Here is a 23,002-nt window from a genome sequence, read left to right as displayed (position 1 = left end):
GAGAGAGAGAGAGAGAGAGAGAGAGAGAGAGAGAGAGAGAGCCGCCGGCGTAACCGACGTTGAAATGCCTCGTCGACAATCGGATAATCACTTAGTGACGATCATTGAATAATTTCTAGCGCCGGCAATTTCGCCGTTAAATATTTCATACGGCGCGCTTTTTCCGCATGTGCCGTGTGCAAGCTCTTTTTAATGCGTTACTTAATTTCCATGTAATCGAATGCATAAAGGACAGGGAAACATTGATGCCGCGCGTTGAAAAACAATGTAAGAGCACGCCCTCGGCTCTCTCTCGATCGATACATGTTCGTGGCCGACTGTATTCATTAATGTGGAAGCTTTGCTAAAAAGCTTCACGAGACTTTCGTATTACGATGTAAGCTCTGGCTAGTCTCTCCCTCTCTCCTTTTTCTTTCTTCTTTTTAGACCGTCGACCTGTTAACACTCAAGTAGTTCCGTAAGAGTCACTTGACTTATAAATTTAGTAGGTACCTTATACGCGAGTGTGAGGCGCGCGATGATGGCGCGCGACGAAGTACGTTTACCTACTAGAGCCAGTCGAGCCTGGTTCTTTTCGCGTTCACATTGTACACCAGACCTCGTAAATGTGATATTTCAAAGTGATTTGCTTTAATTGTTGCAGGTCCGTCTTCGGACTTCAGCAGACACAGCCGAGTGAGGCCGCGAGTGTATCACGGCAGGACGAAGAGACAGATCTCGTCGACCAAAGAAAATGTAAGTACGACTTCATAACGTCTCTATATCTCTTTCTCTTTGTTAAATTTCACGATGCAAAGTCGCCGACGTTCCAAGACTCTTCATACGTTTTATACGTGACGAAATATTTTTCACATGACATAAACCTACCGACTTATACGAGAGGAAAATTCAGATAAGGTAAACGTCCCAGTGGTCGAACATGTCCCAATGATTGACATATTGGTTTTGTATTTTTCTTTATTGAAATGCTTTTCAATATACAAAACAATATAATAAATGAAAAGAAATATTTAGTTACTTTGTGATTTTGTTTCATTTATTGATAAGCATCTTAACAAACACAAGTATATTATTAGTAATTCAATTATCGGTACACGTTCAATCACTAGGACGTTTACCTTACATAGATTGAGACTGAAAGGTTAATAACAACTAAATAACTAAATAACAACAATATATAGAACAATAAAAACTGATTTTTCTATTGTCCTATCGACTCTTATTCTCCTGCATATTGTTGTTATTTAAGTATCAATTTTTGAGCCTCAATCAACTTGAATTTTCTCAATCTATTTATCTGAATATGTAGGACAATAAGAGCCAATTCTCCCATCATTCTATCAGCTCCTCTGTTGTTATTTATTTAAGAAGAGAGTTTCTCTTTTTTTCTGTACCTGTCGCATTCGACAATGCGGTTCTTTTACCTTCACGACCTTAGAGGACGTTCCTCAGTCGAGTTCTCATGCTAATTAGCCGGCGCACCGGATATCCGGTGGACCCGTGGCAAGAATTAACGCTCGCGATCCGTGGCCTTCCCTCAGCGCGCTGCATTATTCGCTATCGGCCCGTGGTCGTCGACTGACCCTTTTTTCCGCGAGTTTTTGCGGGTCGCGGCGCTCCGCACACAGCGCGTTCGCCGTTTGCTCGGGCGGATTACGATGCGAGACGCGGATCGGCGCCGGGTGCAACAATTTCAATGCAAATGCCGCGCCGTGCAGCGAATACAAAACCCGCCGAGGGTCGCCGCTATTAGATAGCAGCACGACGCGGCGATGGAAGAGAGAGAAGTTCATCCTGCGAGGCCACGCCGCTGGCGGCGGATTTGGAAAAATCTACCGACCGCGGGAGAGTTTGCAACGGAAACATATCCTCCTCTACGCGAACAATCGGGATTTCGCGAAATGCCCTCCAGATGATAGAAGTTTCCGATAAACTCTTTTCAGAGAACAAGTTTATATCCGAATAAAAAAAATTGACGCTTTTTTTAAAAACGGATAGTGATAGATTTATGGATGTAGTCGTCAAAAATAGAAAAGAAAAAAATAATTTTAGATATGAAAGGAAAATATTGGATTGTGTGTAATAAGTTATTTCGAATTTTTCAGGTGAAATTGAGTGATATTTCCTCGTCGTTATCATATTATAAAGTACAAGAGAGAGATAATAGAGGATCACAGATCAAAAATACGCTATTTTATGACTTTAATGATATAAAAATACAATCATTTTATTTTATCTTAAAAAAAATCTTATCTTACAAAAATTCGAAATTACTTATTACACAATCTAATAAAGTCAAATATAATATAAAAATATATAAATAATATAATATAATATAAAAATATATATATAATATAAAAAGAGAGAAAGGTAATTTTAAATATAAAAAAGAAATTATTTGATCAAAACAAAGGATTCAAAGTTTTTTTTTTTCAAAGAACTCTTTAAAACCCCTGTAAAAGGTGCACAGTTTTAATTTCTTTCGTGTGTCTCACGTTTACTCGCAACTCTGCAAACAACAATTTAGACAATGGTCAGTTTTATATGGGCAGGAGTGTGCGTGCGAGCGAGCCATGATTAAACGAAATGAGAACACTTTTGAGTCGCGATAATTTTTCAGCGTGCTAAAGAGACATACGCGCTGCGCTGAGGAAAATATAAAGCAAGCTTTCCTTCACGCGAGAGCTGTTTTGAATACAGCACATTCTCTCCTCCATCCTATCTACGCCGTTCTCTCCTTGTCAGGCCGGGCGACGTACAACGTCGTAGGAGTGGATGGCAAGAGAAGTGCATACTTACAGGAACAACAACAGAATTTACATCGGGCGTATAAATGCCCCCGTGTCGTCTCTCCTGAATCCGTTATTTGGCGACTGCCACGATGGACTTGCACGTGCGCCACTTTGCAAGTGCAACGTGCCGCGTATCCGACAGTCCGCATCTTCGCGATTAAAAGTTGCCGTTGAAGGTGGAGATGCCAAACGCGTCGCAAGAAAATGTCTCACTCGCGCGAGCCGAGTCCGAAGCGAGTTAGTTCGAATCTCGATCTAGACGGGTTCGGCAGTTCGTAGTTTGCGTTCGTATTCGTATTTAATATTTAACGAACGTAAAACTCATCAAGTCTATTGGGATAGAACATCTCTTCGACGCAAGATAACATTCACATAGCAAATTTTCTAACACCACAATTCAGTTTCTAAAATAATTGTGTCCTAAAATATAAGTAGCTTACTTCGTAAATATAAGACATATGAAGTGAAATAATAAATACTTTCTGCAGAATGTCAATCTGTTTTCCGATTACAAGAATTTGTAGTAATTTTTGTAAAAAATTCTCTCAGTATATTTTTCTGCGTGATATACAGTTTAACTCGTTTTTAGCGACTCTGCTTTTTTTCTTTTCTCTTCAGTTTTTTTTTTTTAAATCCAGAAATTCTAGTACTAACGACTCGGCAATCGTGTGGACGTAAACACACACGTACACGCACACATACAATACGTCCTGACAGAGCAACTCCACCATGCGCGCGGCATTTAGTTTGGATGTTCGAAAGCACGGTTTACACCATTTGACATGTGACGCAGGACACGAGAACGTGGCGCGTGCAAGTTCGCTAATACCGCGGTTGCCCGTCCAGAGCAAGATTGCGAACGTTAACGCGCGCGAACCGTGATTTACCTCCCGGCGTAACGGAAACGCAGCTCGTGCGCGTAACGCGCTCGTAAATAGACAACAGGGTGAACCTCCTCGATTGATGCTAAAATGGAGTCGGCCGAGAGCGCGCAAAACAAACAGTCGATAGGGAAATGAATTTTGCAAGCGCGCAGCTGCACGAAGAGTCTGTGATATTAAGTGAAACGTCGGAGGATTTCAACGTTGTGCCATTTACACGAGGAGCGTCTTTGCGTTTTGATCGCCATGTTTACCTCGACAGCGCATCTGTTGACACGCGCTGCGATTTTATTAAACGAACAATTGCGACTTGTGAAAGCTTAAATATACTCGTGTTTAAACGCAAAAACAATAAGAATGTCCAGAGTTGGGTATTACGTGTCCGGGCATTTTTACCTTACTTATAACACAAGATAAGAGCGACTTTCTAGAGCGAGTTCAGCGCAATTGTACTGAATATTCTTTTTCGCTTGTTTAACTTTTAAGCATTGATTACTTATTCGCGCGTGTTGCTATCTCCCCGGTGCTGTCGATGGCTCCCTCTCGCGCGCGAACTAGAATTGTGGGTCATAACGATGGCCAATACCAAATGTAAGCCATACGAACACTCACCCAATCTGCTCTTTGACGAAACGAGCAATTGACCTCGTTTCTCGTTATCGTGCACTCCGGCAGACGGTATCAATCTGTTTGATATAGGCGTAGCGGCTATAATTTCCCGCGGCCCGGCATCTCGAATGTATCTTTCGCATTTCCATGTGAACATTGCCCGTTGGCTTTTAACTGCGAGAGACTTGGCGAGCGAGAGAGCGAATTTCTCGCAGATGTTTTCGGTGGTCTCCAAGTCTTCGCTATCTGTTACTGGAAGCGCGGAAGCCTGTGCGGAAATTGTGTGTAAGGTTAGGGAAATTCAACACGACCATGAAACACTGGCAAGAGTCGGTGAGACAACTGCGAAGATCTCGAATTTCTCGTCGCGTCGAGAACAGAAACGACAAGCAAACAATCGCTCCGCCGACGATATTTTGTCTTTGTTTCTCGATATCGCTGTTGTATTTCTTGTTGCTTGCTCGGTAACCAAAGAGGCTTTCTCCCGTCCTAACGAATGATCGAGTTATTCGATATCATGTGACTCATTCTTTGAGGTTCTTGCGTTTCTAAAAATTATAACATGATAAAAATAACAAAATTCTTGTTTTCGCGTAAAAATATGTAGCCCTCTTTGTACCTCAGCTCCTTTGTCCCGTGCTCATCTGGAAACGTCATAAATATTTTTTGTACTTGTACATTCGTGCCAAATTCCAAGAAAGAAATCGGAGTGTACCTTTTGTGTAGGTTTATTTGTGAGAAAAATCTCTTGTTCATCAGAACAAAAGCACGTTTGCTGTTTGACGATTGTTGGGGAAGCAGAACGAACAGTTACAAATCACTTCTCTTCTTGAAAAGAAAATGATGCTTGTACTTATTATTACAGCGATAAGAGTATTGACAGAAGAACTATTTCTGTAGTAAATGTTCCTATACATGTAAGGAATATTATAATCTTTTTTATTATATAAATTCTTTTCAATTTTAATATATATGTTTTTAGTAGTTCAATTTTAATATATATGTTTTTAGTAGTTCAATTTTAATATATATGTTTTTAGTAGTTCAATTTTAATATATATGTTTTTAGTAGTTCAATTTTAATATATATGTTTTTAGTAGTTCAATTTTAATATATATGTTTTTAGTAGTTCAATTTTAATATATATGTTTTTAGTAGTTCAATTTTAATATATATGTTTTTAGTAGTTCAATTTTAATATATATGTTTTTAGTAGTTCAATTTTAATATATATGTTTTTAGTAGTTCAATTTTAATATATATGTTTTTAGTAGTTCAATTTTAATATATATGTTTTTAGTAGTTCAATTTTAATATATATGTTTTTAGTAGTTCAATTTTAATATATATGTTTTTAGTAGTTCAATTTTAATATATATGTTTTTAGTAGTTCAATTTTAATATATATGTTTTTAGTAGTTCAATTTTAATATATATGTTTTTAGTAGTTCAATTTTAATATATATGTTTTTAGTAGTCTAGAAATGGGCTGTCAATAAAATTTGTCGTGCTAAAGAAAAAAAAACATAGTGTAGACCGAAATTTGAAGGACACAAGTAAAGGGAACGATGCAAACAAATTGATAGCCACTAATAAAATACTGCAGATATCTATATTTAGTTTCTCAAAAACTCCTCGACAAATACAAAACGGACCGTTGCCTCCAAAACGGTATCAAAAACGGACGATAACCCGAGTATAAAAACCGCCGCCGCTCCACATTCTCGGCTATTATATTTGCTCGGTCTCCTTGACAGTTCCTTATTAGTCTTTTAATTTGTTATATCAAAAAATACACTTAAATCCAGGCAGCCAGTCATCACGCATAAAAACAATATTATGTTAGTCGCCCGTCGTTCAAACATCTACCTAACCGACAACATGAGTCTTCGTCCATCTGTTTATTTTTCCTAATATATTCGCGATTATACTAATCGTATATCTTTCTGAGCGATTCGTCCATTAATGTTTACAATAGTAAATTTCGCTGGGAACATAGCAAGAATTTTGATAGTATACTTCAGTTCCTAAAATATAAGCACACATAAAATGAAAGGACAGTGAATTACTGCAGAATATCGATCTATTCCACGGTTACAAAAACTTGTGACAACGTTCACCGTAAAATTCTCTCCGTGCAGTGTTAGTGCTAACAACCTTATGTGTGAAAATGACTATAATTTCAGCAAGAGTAATCATTTTCTTCTGTCAGTGCACAGCGGAGTCGAGGCGACTCTCTCGGCTTCGTAGTTGTTTCGATAATAACTAATTTGTGCGCTGCACATGAAGGGACCATTCCGAGAGATTGACGAGTCACTTGACGTATTCTCCGGATGTGCCGATTCGATTCGCCGCGCCGGTACATAATCGGTTGCAATCGTTCGCCGAAGGCCCGCGGAGCGCGCGATGTGACATTATATCGGACGGGCGAGCGACAATTAAGCGATCGAAGCTGCATCCGCGACTAATGCGCGTAACGAGAGCGGTGGGACGGGATAAAGGCGATTGTCCAATAAACTCCCGATGAACTTTGCCGGCTTTATCGTGCCACGGCTTTCAACTATCCGGCGATATTCCCGTTCCGATAACGGGATGCACGGTGAAAGGGGTTGAAAGGAGCAGATCTGGCCTTACAACACGGCCGGGGGAGCTTTACCCCGTCGTAGTTCCACCCGCCGAAGTTTGCCGCTTATAAAGGAGACAGAGTACTTCCGCGAGTGCATCAATCGCGCGATCGCGTGAGTCGATGTGGAGTGTAGGACGCGTCGGACGTGAATGACCGTCGGGTCTTTGCGCTAACTTTCGCGCTAACTACGGTCATGCAGATGACGCGACGGCTAAACATGGTATCAAGATTCAGAGGAGGGCATAATATTATAGATATATAATAAGAGTATGTGGTATTATATGTAATGTAATTTAGTAAGAAAATATATGTTATATATATATATATATATATATGATGTTACATATAATATCATATTCTCCATCACTTTTTGAATAACGACGTAAAATTTCGATATGTTACTCCTACATGAAGAGAATATTGTAGTATATAATATTGTAGTGTAAATTACAATACAATTTTAGTTACTTCTTTTGAGGATAGACTGGTATTGTTACGAAAATTATAATAAAACATACTAAAAATGATCATATAAACATAATTTTTATTCTTTGTCACTTTTGCTGTCTTGTTATAATTTTCATCATAGTGCCAGTTAAGCTTAAACATTAAAAAGTTACGTAAACCCTAAACATGGGCGAACCTAGAGCATTTCCTTTTGTTCATAATTTCTGAAAAATTATTAAAATTAAATTTTTTTCCATCAGGAAAAAAATAAAAATCGAAAATTGTGTAATTCTAACGAATATTTTGCAATTTAATAAACTTGAAAATGGTTACAATAAAAACGAATGAAAATAAGAACAAGTTACCATGTTCTTATTTTTAAGAACATGGTAACATGTTCTTATTTTTAAGAACATGGTAACATTTGAAAAGTTGGTCTGGGTGAATCTAATCCATGTTACACTCTCTATATATTATACAGCGAAAGAGTAATGTGTTTCTGCGTAGAGCAATTTCCTTCCTCTCCCGAGTCGCGAAAGTGTCTGAAGGGGAAGGAAATTTTAATACAGCCGCATCATCTCATACTTACGAGATCGTTAGATCAGATCCCACTTAATTACGCTGGTTAATATGCATTCTTAGCTATGAGAAAAGCGAGACTGGATGTTCGTCCGCGGATATGAAGTTTCGCTCGCTGGACCGCGTCGTTATCATGAAATTAATGTGTAATTAACGCTCTCGACGGGCTCGACGTGCTCACGCGATCTCTCAGACGTTCTCAATATACATGGCAAGCGGGAACTTTCCAGGTTCTTGGCGTCTCGATATTCGCGGTATCTTTTGTGAGACACGTAAAGCAAAAGCTTCTCTGGAACTTTTCGTAGTTTCAATATGATATTAAAGTTAAGATATCATTACGATCTCTGGCGCAGCCTTTGACATAAACATAGTTGAGAGACTATAACTTGCAAGATGTTCAAATGCATATGTACTTTCGGTAATTTCAAATTAGCGTATTAGAAGTGTATTATCGTTACGAATAAGATTTTACAATACGCTTATTCATTGTCGTTTGTTAAACAATGTAGTTTTCGTGGTTGTGTCGTGATTATTTTTAGGCTCCATCGCGTCGTGACTCGAATCGCGAAATTTTGATCCTACTTTCGACCTCAATTCCATTCAACGCCTACTTTGATACTTCCAAGCCTATATAAATCTCTTTTGATTCTATTTAATCCACTTCTAACCTTGTCGAGAAAGACATTTTCTTTAGAACCTACAAATGACATTTTGTGCGTTTTCTGCCATTTAGGTTTATACTCACAGTTATTACTTGAAACTCAAGTCTCAAGTGAAGAAGTGCAAATAAGTGACTGAAGAAAGAATATAAATTAAAAACTTATGATGTATGTGCATAATGAACTAATTGGATGCGACTTTCCTCTGTTACCGTATTAACTTTGTTCTAATTCACATTGAGAAGGATACAATGATAGATCGAAACATTTGATAATGCGTTTGCGGTTTCATTAATAACATGTTTAATGTAATGTGCAACCTTTTATTTTTAATAAATTTGTGCACTTCTTTCTTGCATCTAGCTTTCAGGTCCTTTCGTAATTGTAATTTTGATCGTATATCTTAGAGCCTTTTAATTTATTAGTTTCTGTAATTTTTTTAAGTATACACGAAAAAGAAGTTGAATTCCCAGTCGAGAATGAAGCGGTCACGTAACTTACAGGAAGTTGATTAGAGGGTACACTTTCCCTGAACTCATACATCTGAATAAAAATTTGAATATTTCATATAAGACGAGTTTTAGGTGGCAACTACTGGTACCGGTCTTAGAAATGTTAAGTAGTATTTCATTTTTCACGTATATGAAACATATACTGATCTTTCAGAATATACAAATGTTAGAAAATTCAAAAACAAGACTAAAATTTCGGAGACTTCCGATTGAATAACGCGTCAGTTCTCAATGGAATGTTCGATTAAGTTCGTGATATAAGTAATCTCCCGTTGTTCAGACGACACTACGTCAGCCATGCGCATCCGCCATATAAATTTCCCCATTAGATTGCGGTAATCATACGAACGCGACAAGGTTCTTTGTTCGCGTCTGTCGGTGGCGACGGGTTACGGAAACGGGACTTCCTCTATTCTTGACGTCGGTCTAGGGCGACGAGATTAAAGATTTCTTTCATCTCACAAAGTAACTGCGACGAACTGCTATAGGTGATGTTGTGCGAGCAGCTTGTGCAAAAGGTGCGGTAAATGTAATCTACGGATAGACCGCAGAGAGCGCGGAAAATTCAGCGTCGGTCTGTGAACCGCGCTGAAATAACGAGCTCAACATATATCGTGGGTTGCCTGTCCGCTTTCTTTTTAAGCTCTCGTGCTTCGCGATTCCTCTTCACTACTGACTTCCAAGCCGACGTTTAATCAGGCTTACGCTGTCACACTGTGTATCGCGATACTGCGATATGTGACGAACCTTAAAGAATCCATCCGGATGATAAATATATCAAATATTTATTGGCCGTTTATAAGAGATCACATTTATATAAAATCATCACTTATGGAAAGAGAAAGTTTGCATAGAGATTCAATTAATTTCATTACACTTCCCGAGTCGAAATTTTGATGCTACTTTGACGCTCTTAAGGATAGTTTGTGTCTACTTAGACGGTTTAATTAGACTAGGTAAAACCTACTTTGACGATATTAATACTCATTAACTTCTCTTTTGAACCTTTAACTCTATCTTGTCAAAATTTTGACGCTTTTAAAAATAACTTAAGTCTGCTTAGATAATCTACAATTTAGGTGAAACCTATTTTGATGATATTGACTCATTTCCGAGTCAAAATTTTGATTCTATGTTGAACCTTGAATTATATATCGCAGTAAGAGTTAAGATAGCAAAGTAGGTTTAATTCTAATAATATAATTTACTCCTACTTTGATCCGGATGATGTCTGAAATATATGCAACAAATAAAATGTATATTTGATATATTTGACGTTTCTGTTTCGTTTATTAAATTTTTTAAATATTTCTATAAAATACATATATTCTATGTAGGAGCTAAATCTTCAATAGAGATTCGCAACTGAACCTACTTTGCTTCCTAAGATCCTACTATTATACAATATCTATTTTGACGTTAAAGAAAGCGAAAGTGAAAATTTCAGACACCATCAGGATCAAAGTAGGAGTAAATTATATCATTAGAATATTAAACCTACTTTGCTATCTTAACTCTTACTGCAGTGTAGAATTCAAGGTTCAACATAGGGTCAAAATTTCGACTCGGGTTCATTATACTGAGAAGAAATACTTGAACATTTATTTGTGGAATATAAAGTTCATTTCCGTGAGATAAGATTTATTTCTATGAAATAAAATTTACTCTCGTGAAATAAATTTTTATCCTACAAATAAATTTTCAAGCATTTTTCCCTCACTTGTCAGTGAACTGTGAGGACTTACATCCCAAAGAAATTCAAAGGGTCCATTGTTAGTTTTATTGAGGTTAATTGTGGCCTAGATAATAGTAAATTTTAATTTTTATTAATAAATGGAAACATTAATTTTTTTAAATACACACGGAGAAAAAGTTTAGGTGGATTCCCAGTCGAAAATGAAGCATAACTTACAGGAAGCTGATTATCGTAGATTTAGATTCTTACTGAATCAAGTATGCCATAATCAGTTTCCAGCAAAATAGCGACCGCTTTATTTTCAACTGGGTTAACCAAATATCTGGTAAAGTTTGGTTGAACTAGAACTCCAGTCGAAATTGCCAGAATTCTGCATGCACACTGAGGAAAAAATGCTTGAATTTAAATTAACAAGATTTCTGATTAACCAGAAATCTGATTAACTTGAACCAGAATTCTGGTAATTTTCAATCGAAATTCTAGTTCGCTCGTATTTCACCAGATATTCGCTCAATCTAACCAAGTCTTTCTCTTCTTAATCTTGAAGACTGAAATATTTTCTAGTATTAGAATACATAAGGACAAAAAACTTTCTCTTAAACGAAATCGAAATATATCGTAGTATACTGACGTAAGGATACTCTTTTGGCGGGAGGCCAATGATTCTTGCGCAACAACGACCCAGAGACTTTGGAAGGTTGCGATTTTCTTTTTGTGACGATAAATAACCGGTGCAAGCGTTCACGTTTGTTACGGATTTTCCAGGCGCGTATAGACGCGCATGTGGAAATATCACTGAAGAGAGGGAAAGACAAAACAAAGAGAACACAGAAGTCACTGCAACCTTGGCGTGATCGTGAGAATGAGTATGGCAATGTGTGCGTTCGCTTGTATCATTAAGCTGTGTGCGACGCACCTGATGGTCGCAATCAAGAATCACGTAATTTGTACACAGAGAAAAATAATTTTGCTCTTTTAACAAAATCGTTGCTACTGCATATTCGTAGTGACATCAAAAAAAATTTAGTTGACGTAACTAATTTTACAAATTATTCGTAGAGCAAAAGTAGTTTCGTTGCCAGGATAGAAAAAAATTGTTGAGTGCATTTGTCCTAAGAATCACGTTAATTTGCTATTGATGCAAAATAATGTATCCTTAGCAAATTTATTTGTTATCGGAGCAAAACTGCAACTGCTTATATAAATCCATCATGGTTCTTATAGCAAAATAATTTGATTAGATTTAGCAAATTATATCCAGCAAATAGTGATTAGTACTCTTAACAAATCTTTTTGCTGTGCATATAATAACGAAAAGATTTTACTAGACCAAAAAATTTGCTGGGCCAGCAAATTATTTTTCTCCGTGTAGTTGCGTGAAATTAAAAATAGTGCGCGACATGTGCTTCGAACAGACAACAACGTATCTCCCAGAAGAATCAAAGGGTGTTTACGATAATTCGAGTTCGAGTTAGTACGAGTTAGTTTCATTAAGGCTGAAAAATATGATAGACACAACCATCTAGTATCTTCATGATTCATGACAACTTAATGCTGTTCAATAAATCGAGTAGAGTAGAGCAGAGTAGAATTAGGATAGCGTAGCGGATAGCATATATAAGAATTAATAATATCGGGTAATATAGTTTCATAAAATATGTAACAATAATATTATTAAACAATGAGGTATTATATTTTTAAAAAATTAGAAGCACTAAATTATGAAAAAGTATTATGTATTTGTGAAATATCCAATAATAATAAGTTAATAATAGGTTAGAATAATAGTTTTCTACTTTTGGATATTTCACAAATACATGATACTTTTTCATAACTTAATTTCATAACTTAATAAGTACTTCTAATTTTTCTAAAATGTAATAACTCATTGTTTTGTAATATTATTGTTACATATTTTACAGAACTATATTATCTGATACTGTTAATTCTTATATATATACTATCCGCTACGCTACTCTAACTCTACTCTACTTTACTCGATTTATCGGATAGCATTGAGTTGTCATGAATCAAGATATCAAGTTGTCATGAATGAAGATACTAGATGCTTGTGCCTATTATATTTTTCGGCCCTTTCCTGTCAAAATTTTAATCCTACTTTTGACTTGAACTTTCTGACATCTGTACATTCTGAAAGATCAGTGTATATTTAATATACATGGAAACTGCCGTCCTACATAGCGCCTCTAAGGGCCGGTTGTTCTAATTTCTTAGTAACTGATAGTTAAATCATATCTGTCTAAGAAAGAAAAACAAAGACAGATATATGATTTAACTATTAGTTAACTCACTGAGAAGTTGCAACAACCGGCCCTTAGTTTAACCGGCTTTTAATTTAACGTTTTAATGGAATATCTCGTTTTGCGGAAAATCCGCCAAAAATACTGACGTGTTTGAAAATAATAGAACGTGTCCCTCTGAGCGACGCGGAAAATGTAGAAAGCGAGGAAGTGTCCTCTCCTGTTTGATGATGTCGCGACCGGGTTCGCGAATGCGTATCAATTAACTTTCATTCTCTTTCAGCCGAAGCAACGGCGCGTGCAACGCGAAAACCGACAAGGGGACACACGTAGATGCACGTTTGCTGCTCTTTCCGCGCGCTTGCCGTGCGATTTTCCACTTGCGAAAGGAGAAATTTCGACGCGGCGGTGAACGATAGTCGGCCTCTGTTTAGCCACGCTTGCCGACGTGGTAAAACCGTTAGTGGAACTTAAAGCTGCAAAAAGCTGAGCTGGTACGCACACACGCACACGCGCGCGCATGTATGCGAGTGGAAACTTCACTGCGCATGTGATATCCGTGTTCCTATCATCCGTGTCACCGCGAAGATAGAAACGCGTAGGCGGACACATAAAGGATCTCTTGTTTCCGCCTACGAGTCCCGATGGAAATTCACACGACCATAAATCTCGCGTTTAACCGCCGCTCATACAGAGTGCTTGAATCTACGTGTCCGACCGCTCATCTACCGGTAGAACTCGTTCAACCGAGTAAAAAAGTACTCCACCATTTTGTAAACTACCACGGTAATTACCGAAGTGAATCGGTCGATCAATGCGCGCAATGTGCGATAGAACGAGCTGTATACAGCTCGGTTATTGAACGATATGCACACTTTTTATTAAATAAAGTTATAACGCTTCAAATTGGCAGAATTGATAGCTCCTACTGGCGTGCGGTAATTGTTTCTAACAAGTAATAGTTAAAATGTGATAACACAGAGTATGACATTTAATCTTTGTGAAACTTGGAAGAAAAAATTTTTTATCAATCTAGTTATAAATTGATATAATAAAGAGTTAATTATTTAAATTAAGAGAGCGCGCATCTTTTTTTTAAAAGCAATTTTTCGATTATATATCAGTAGTGGCTTTTAATTCTGACAACTCGAGACGTTGCAACTTTATTCGATAAAAAGTGTGCGTGTTTAGCAATCACAGCACAGTCTGAAGAGATATGTCTCCGGCTTGTTTCCGATGAAAAAGCAGGAAGAGACATCATTTGTTAAACAATTACGCGAGCTCCGTCGGGCGGTGCTGCAGTGGATTGCAGTCGCTCCGATTACAAAATCCACGGCAATTGCCGCCGTGTAATCCGCCCGAACCGCACGGGCGCGATTAATCAGAAAATCCGGGCGATTCGCGCGTACCGTATTCGTTTTCGCAAAACCCCTCGTTCTCTCGACTCCGTCGCGATTCATCTTCTTCGTCCGCGAGCGTTTTCACGACCCCGTCGGAATTCTCCTGAAAAGACCAAGCTTCTCTTTTCTTCGGACTTCCGAGGGACGGCGCGCGGACAATCGGCGACAATGTGTAGGAACCGGAAACTCCGAAGGCACGAGGGTGGTTTACGGGGACTCACAATGGAACGTAAGGGTCACGTCGGCTGAGTTTTATGCGGGAGCTGGGAGGGAATCTTTTTCCCTCTCGTCCTCTCTCTCTTTTTCTCCTTCCAACAGGCGTCCCGCTTTTCCATCCCCGACGACGTCACGCTCTTTTTCCACCGTGGGATTAACTCGATTCTGGTTACCGGATTAAAGGGACGACGGTCGCGAGGCGAATTTTTCTCTCGCTGCCAGCCGGAACCGCGGGCTTCCGCGCCGCGGAAAGTTGAGAGACCACCTCCCCGCCTGTTTAACCCCGTCACCCCACGGCGGCTGCCGGCCGGCTGATGCAGCTCGTTGAATTCGCTCAGTAAATTGTTTGGAATGCGCCAACAGTGCAAAAAGCATCCGCCAACTTCCGCGTATTTTGGCGTTTGCCTTGGCGGCTCTCGCACCTTCTTCAACCGTTTCGAATTCAATGACATTATATATGGATGACTGCGTCCATCAAGCTCTTCCATCGATTTCGCGCGATCTAACGTTCAGTACGCCGAGTTCACCACAGCGAAGGGTGGCTCGCTAAACTCGCCGCATGTCGGTACATCTGAAATCGATTCTGCATAGTTGGGAAGTCAATAAATTATTCCGATCTGAGACAAAGTATCAGTTGAATATCGTGATGGTTCATTGGAACTGTAATATTATTGTAAGTCCCATTAAGTTAACTCATTAATTATATACGGGGAAGGAGAATATTATAATTTCTGTTTTTTACATAAATTATTTTCAATTTTACTATATCTTTCTATGTTTGTGGTGCAGAAATAAACAGTCAATAGGGTCTGAGGAACATAGTAAATTTCGCTAGGAACATAGCAAATCTTTTAATAGCACACTTCTCGGTTCCATGTGTCGAGCAAAACTCGACTCTTGCGGGAAAACCTCCCGTTGAGGATGAATCAACGTTAAATTAAGTACATACAACGCGTCGTCGCGTTGAAATTCGCGAGGCTGCACGATGGATCGGTGCCGGAGAGGTACACACAGGGGAGAGAGAGAGTCTCCAGTACACAGGCCGTGTACGGAAAGACCGATAGCCCCTGCCCATCGATATATTTGTTTCTTGCTATCGACCGAAGACGAATGCGGGTCGTGGTACCGTGAGGGCCCACGGGACGATATCAAAAGCAGTTTCCGCGGTGGCCGCGGGCCAAGTATAGATTGCTAACTGTCATTGGACAATGATATACAGCGCGCTGAAAGGATTTCAAAGAGGCGCATTGTCGAACATCACGTACACCGGCGCAGCCGTACGCCCGTGGGATCGTCGGATCGTTTCTTAAGAAATGTCTTTCACCATTTTGCGCCATTTGTCTCCCGACAGTGAGTCGCTCTCGCGGACATCACGTCGGGAATTCTTCGCGACTCGTCGCGCGATTTTCGCGAATTACTGATCAAAGGCTCTGAGATACAACCACATTAAAAGTGATGTAAGCTCATTAAGGGATCATGTTACAGCGCCTGAGGCGCTGAAAGAAATATTAGAAATCATTAATTTTTTTTAACGCCTCAGAGTAACGTGATCTCTTAAGAATCCCGTGCGATGAATGTTAATACAAATAATTTATTTATGGGAGGGTAATGTATATATTATTTCGCAGTGTCACACGCATCGAACGTTTTCCGGTTTTTAACATGCGCGGCGAATCCAATTCTTCACGTCAAACTCGACCCGACTGATCCCAATTATTATATTTTAATTAATCCCCTTACTTCAAAATATACCCAAATTGCGTACTTACAAATCGCAATTTACTCTTCCTCGCGAGCGAGAGATAGAGCGAGAGAGACTAACTAGAGAGAAACTAACGTTTCAGCTCGTGTAAATAACTATATGACGCGCGGCGAAGAACGCCGACGGTCCATATTTTATAAAACGCGCGCTGATTCCGCGCGATATGCATTTTTAAGGGCTATATAACCGCGATTGTAACAATTTTAAAAGCTCCGCGTGAACTCGGGCGTTATTTATCAGCGTGTACCGGTAGCGGCGCGCTAAATTACGAAATTAACGCAATTTTATTCGCATCCGGTGTGTCGCGATGTACTCTCGCGAGCACAATCTCATATGATACTTTCATATTCCGCGCGAGTCTGCCTCTCTCTCTGTCGCGCGCGAAAGATATAAAACCGGCGCGTTTAAAACTGTCACTTCGGGAACGCAACGTCGAATTCAGAATAGCGAAGCGACGACACGGGGCTGGTCAATTGGCACCGGCGTGTTCCTTCGTTCCGCCGTAATTGGATTTCCCTGAATCGCCGCGATCGTATTTTCGCGACTCGCGAACGTCCGCCTTTCTCACGCTGATTTAGCCGCTCCGTTTCGGTCTAATTTACCGCGCGCAACGTCGGTGCACGAAAAAAAAGAAAGCATCTCCGGGATTCGCCAGGGCAAGAACCCCCGGCAACATCCCCGGCGTATTTCCGTGATCACGCCGGCGATTCTTTTATGCAAATAGGCGCAGCTCCTCTGCTGGGAGCAGCGCGCCTGTTTAGACTCGCCTCTGTCGGAGCGCAAGGAGGTTAATCAATAATTCATGATAGCACAGGGCACCGTCGTCGTTGTTGTTGCCGCCGCGCGTCGCTCACTAGGTCCATCCGCGACCGCCACGCCGACGTTGAAACGCGGCCTCTCCAATCTCACGGCGCTGCATTACATCGGTAATTACCACCACAATTTCAGTTGAACGCGGCACTTGGAGTAATTAAGAGCCGAGCGCGTTCCTCCTCTCTCTCTCTCTCTCTCTTTCTCCCTCTCTCTCCCTCTCTCTCTCCTCCCTCTATCTCGTTACACCTCGACATCTTTGTGCGCGCAATGGGAGATGGTTAGTTGAAAGCTTCTTTTATTCCGTCCGCCCCCGACGACGTAAATTGTAAAACGTAAAGACCGACGTGAAGTACAGCCAGAAAGGGATTGCCGTATAAGTTGGGAGCTTCTAAAGCGTCGGTAGCAGAGCGACAACCTTGATTAACTAACTCTCGGTTAGCGTCGCTTCCCTGTCCCTCTCCCCCATTGTCGTTCCCCTCTCAATCAAAGCTCTGGCCGTAACCGTAGATAGCGGGAGAAGCATTTAGTTAGGGTTGCGCGCGAAGGAGACGGTTGTTCTCTCGCTGTCTGCGGGGAAAGAATGTATACCGCCGACTTTACCCGGGAGGATTTATGCGTTGGCGATAGGAACCGGCGCGCTCTTATTTCACTCGCCGACTTTTACGCCGTTGAAAATAAATCGGGACAGTGGAAGCCACGTTCAAATAGAGAGACTTGGAAGAGCCGCGTTATTAAAGAAAGACGAAAATGGAAAATTATAATAACCGCCGTAACGATTAAATTTTTTCCGATCTCCGTGATGACTCCCTCGGGCGGGAGTCGATTCTCCCTTAACGAAAGAATCGTAATTTCAACCCTATACTTCTCACCTGAACTATCCACTATTTGTATATTCTGAAGGATCAGTGCGTGCTTAGTATACATTGTAACTGAAGTCCTACTTATAGCACCTCTAAACGCACAAAATGCTTGTAGGTTCTAAAATCCTTAAGTTAGAAGTGAGTTAAATATAATCAAAAGGGATTAATATCAAAGTAGCCATTCATTGGAATAATGAGATAACGGGAGTACACACAGAAAGAACGATTTATTGATTCAAGTAAATATTTCTTTGGAATAGTCCAAACGAATTATTTGGTCGACACAACAAAAATGTTTCTTTGTAACCAAACCGCAAATAAATATTTTTGTTGCTTCAAACAAAATTTTGTTTGATCAATCGAAAAATTCGTTTGGACTATTCCAAAGAAGTGTTTATTTGATTCAACCAAATCGTTCTCTCTGTGTAGAATCACAAAATTTCGATTCAAGTGGTCGTTTGTCGTTCGGCTTCTCCGCGGCTTCGCGAATTAAACGACTCTCGGAGCAAAGCGCACCAACTCCGTCCAGATGAATTAGTCAGCCGTTTCGACAATGATGCTACTGGAACATAACTCGACACATTTCGGACGGGGAAAAACCGACGCTGCGAACACGTCGACCAGAGAGTGCCCGTCATTTGGCAGGAGGATCGTTTATTCGAAGACACGTAAGCGGACAGCGCGCGAATCATGCGTTCATTTCCACCGATAACGGTGCGGCCAAAAATTTATCCGGTCTGTCGGTCTAGGATTAATGGTGACTGTCAGCGGGGCCGACTATTAACCACTGTTAGCGTCGGTGACATCGTCGGCACAGCGACGCGACGCGACATGAACACGGGGCGCTGCTGCAGCAGCATCCGGCTCTCGTCCGCGGATCCACGCGGCATATCCACCCACCCCCGCGCGTTCCCGTCGGAGCTCGGTGTCTCCCCCGCGTACGGGGAAAAGTACCCGTCCGGGACATACCCTATGAATTAAACATCGCGCGCCCACCGGGCCGCCGCGCAAACGAGATTCGCAAATTCATTTCGCACTCGGCACGCGTACACTCGCCGGGGCGGCCGTCGGGAAGGCGGCGCCGGATTCCCAAAGAGTTTATGAATTTCGGCCCTCCTGCCCGAATCTAATATCGCTAAATGCTTTACGCGATACGACAGAATCGTATTAAGCGTGCACCTGGAAAACGATAAATACGAAGCAGCGGAGTCGTCGACGTGTCCGCCGGGCGTGATTTCGATGTCTCTCTTTGTGATCGTGCACGTCTGAACTTACCTGTCGCGATTAATCGCGCGCGGGTCCAGCGTGGAAATGGTAATTGCGAACGAAATACGAGATGATTGTCACGTTTGCGTTCGCGCTCAGTAATTAGATATTGGACATATGACGTTACGACGATTGTCACCGTCGTTTGCGTCACATGATTTGAAAGAAAATTGAAGAAAAATATTCCAAAAATTACTGAGAGGAATATTTCACAATTAAACGAGAGGAATGCAGCGCAAATGAATACGTTTTGTACTTAACAGAAGTTTTTTCTAACAAGACGACACCTTGTTTCAAGTAAACACATCCTTCTTAATAATTCAAGAGGAATAAAGTTAGAAAAATACCTAGATTTCCAGTTAATAGAATTCTACTTAGCAGGAGAATACTCTTTTGGTAAAAGTTGCCGCTCAGATTATGGGATTATCATCTTGCAACTAGAGTTCTTTTTTGGGAGTACAACAATGTTAAATGTCAATTACGTTGATAGAGCTGTTGTAGTTAATTTTAGTTTAGTTGTACACAATATCACGGAAGCGATATGAACGAGTAAATAGCGACTTTATTAAATCGCTCGATATTCAACCAACAATGAGTGAATGCACTGGGGATTCCCATCAGCATCCGTTCTTATTTACCAGCGCGCTCAACTTGGATATCCGGACACCACTTGATTTCATGGTCGGAGAAAGCGAGCATTCGAGTATAAAATTAATTGCTCGACGTTACATTGATCTCGGGGATTCAATTTTCACGGGAGAAATTTTCTTTTCTCCAGTCTAAGCATAGTTTTGCTGCTATTAGTGCAACAGGTGCGCGCGCGATCGCGCTCTTCAGCGCTTCTCGACAACAAAGAAAATCGGTTGTTTGGCAATATTGAGCCGCGACGAATCCGTCGCATCTGTCGAACGAGAACAACTCAGCGATTTGTAATTAACTGTTCGAGTCGGAATTTTGGCTCTATTTAAGTATTGAGTTCTACAACGCAGTAGGAGCTTAGTAAAGTAGGTTTAATTCTAATAATACAATTTACTCCTACTTTGACTCTAGTGATATTCGAAATTTCTCTAGTATCAAAATAAGTATTGAATAGAATAGTGAAGCTGAAAATAAGAATAAATTTTGACTCAGGTAGATTCAATCGATACCTGCTGCAAAAGTATGTACGAAATATGATACGTAAAACTAAATGTCAATGAACGAAATTCGTCCGACTCCAGCCAATTTCCAGCGAATTCAGTGTGCTATAAATTAACCGCGATAGAGGTTTACGGTTGACGCACTTTTATCCCGTACCGTGCAGATTCGAAAGAATAATTATGTGATCTCTCTTTGGAGAATTGGACAGGTGAGAGGATTCGGCTCAGAAAGAAACCGCGAACAAGTCGTAGAATACGATTGTCGGGCACGAAGTGCTGGACGGAAACTCAATTTCAACCCTTTCTTTTTTTTCTTTTTCAGGACATCGAACACGCGGACGTGCTGACGGTGGGTTTCAACGTGGACGGAGTGGAGCGCGTTCTCGACCTTCGACTGAACACCGATCTAATTCCGGTCGGCTATCAGCAACGCTACCAGCATCGCGGCGCGTACAAGGTGCACATCCCGTCGAAAGTTGTAAGTAGCGCACTTTGGTATTCGCGCCGCGGTGGCGCGTGTTCACCGGCTTTCCGCAAGCAACGTCGGTTAATCGATATCTGGCGTAATTTCGAGCGCCCCGTACCAAGAAAGCATCTGGGGGATCCCCATTCAGCCGCAAACCGGCGGCGTGTGTTCGCCACACGGCTATTCACTCGCCACCGCCGCCGTCGCCGCGATTCGCGACGCGTCGAATGGCACATAAAGAACGGCATTAGGCTGGTTCTACAATACGTCGTATGTCGCTGTCGGACGTCGGGACGCGATTGATGAGCCAATCAGAGGATTTGTTTTTCGTGACGAGTTCTCCTGATTAGACCATTGATTGCGTTCCGACATCCGAATCCGTCATACGACGTATTGTAGAACGGGCCTTATCGTCTCGTAATGGCTTGATGCGCGGCATGAAGCTTACTTAGCCGTGTGCATTCGATTCGCGAGTGAAAGGGTGATTGATACAATTTCTTTCGCGACGCAACACTTTCCCATTCCTACGAAAAAATCGCCGACACAGTGCGCGGAATCTGCTTAAGATCGGAAAATATTTGGGTACTATTGTTTCGCGTCACCTCTCTCCTCACCTTTTCAGGGTTTTAACTCAACACGCTGCGTTAATTTTCACTGACTACTCAACAATTACTTCTGAAATGGACCTTCTGCGTATATTTTTTGGGACAAAAAATATGCAATATTCGGTTTGATTTGCAGTGTCTGATTGGATTTGCAATATAGCCAGTGTCTGTCAAACTTGGGCAACTTTAAACTAATACATAACTGTTGAAAATCAATATTTTTAGATACATTTTTCTCAGAGATATGGAAAAAGCTTCAGCTGTAAGATGGTAAAGTCAAAATCTGCAAACAAACTTATGCTATTTTGAAGTTTTCTTATTACGAAAGTTGATGAGCAATTGGTTATTCGTTCATGTCTCACAGAGCCAATATTGTATACGCGGAGGATTAAAAATTATTTTTGAATATTATTATTTATTTTTATCGCTTTTTGACTTGAAATTTTTAATTTTATTGTTTCAATTTTATTATGAAATTTAACCAGAGATTCGATAAATAAATGTAATTGATGATACACATATCTATTGGCTCGTTCCACACATACATTGGCTTTATTGATCCCCATTCGGTCGTACGTTTAATTCGTTGCATACAATTGGTTATGTCTTGTTCACAAATTAATGAAATGCGGCGGCATTATTAAGTTACATGTAAAGTATAATTAATTGCATTTGAAAAATTGATTATACAATAAAGAGTGAGCCAATGAAACGAAATAAAAGATATTTGCATCCCGAATTACATTTCTCGTTTATCGTATCGCTGGTAATTCAGAGGAAGCATTAAATATTAATATAATTTAGCTCCAAAAAATAACAATATAATTATACTTGTATTCGGTCTGTAAGAATAAGCTTGGACACTCAGTCGTCAGTTAAATTAATGCAATCAACGGAAATCAATGTGGCGACTAAATGCGTTAAAGAGCTCGACAAACGCAGATGATAAGCAATGATATTGAATCAAATGTTCTCCGTCCGATCTCGCCGTATCTCGGAAAAGTGTGTCAGCGTATGTGCGTTATGGTTGGTGCGTTATTTTCCTCGATCTCTTTTTCGCTTTGTGTTTATTGCCCTGGTCGTTTCTCAGACCATCCCTCGCAGATCGATTTCACGCTCTGAAAGTCAACTTAGCCGCGGGACCATCGATTTTACGACACACAAATAGAAGGCGCTTTAATTTTAATTCCGTCAGAACTCTAAGTCATTACGTTATGTTAACGTCCATTAGGTTTCCCTCACGATGTTCCATGTCAGTACTCTAGCGCGATGCTCACGGTGTAATTGAACGACGTTAGGTATTCATAGACGTGATGTCTTACGCGATCAGAGCGTGGTATAAATAATTAAAAAATTCAAATAGCGTCACTGCATATATATATATATATATATATATATATATATATATATAT

General features: G+C 40.3%; 1 protein-coding gene across 3 annotated transcripts in view; it reads left to right on the top strand.

The window, feature by feature from the left end:
* The window catches only part of LOC116848283, a 119,648-nt gene that overhangs the window by 76,549 nt on the left and 20,097 nt on the right, over positions 1–23,002 (top strand). For all 3 annotated transcript variants that reach the window (XM_032824186.1, XM_032824185.1, XM_032824184.1), the window contains 2 exons: positions 644–735; positions 20,842–20,997. In XM_032824186.1, coding sequence (XP_032680077.1) covers positions 644–735; positions 20,842–20,997 — 248 coding nt within the window. The remainder of the gene's footprint in view (positions 1–643; positions 736–20,841; positions 20,998–23,002) is intronic.

This window comes from Odontomachus brunneus, unplaced genomic scaffold (genome assembly GCF_010583005.1).
Source record: "Odontomachus brunneus isolate Ranch 3 - 2012 unplaced genomic scaffold, Obru_v1 Obru_scaffold_092, whole genome shotgun sequence".
Taxonomy (NCBI): Eukaryota; Metazoa; Arthropoda; class Insecta; order Hymenoptera; family Formicidae; genus Odontomachus; species Odontomachus brunneus.
Note: the sequence above shows the minus strand (reverse complement) of the source record. Positions and strands in the feature narration are given on the sequence as shown.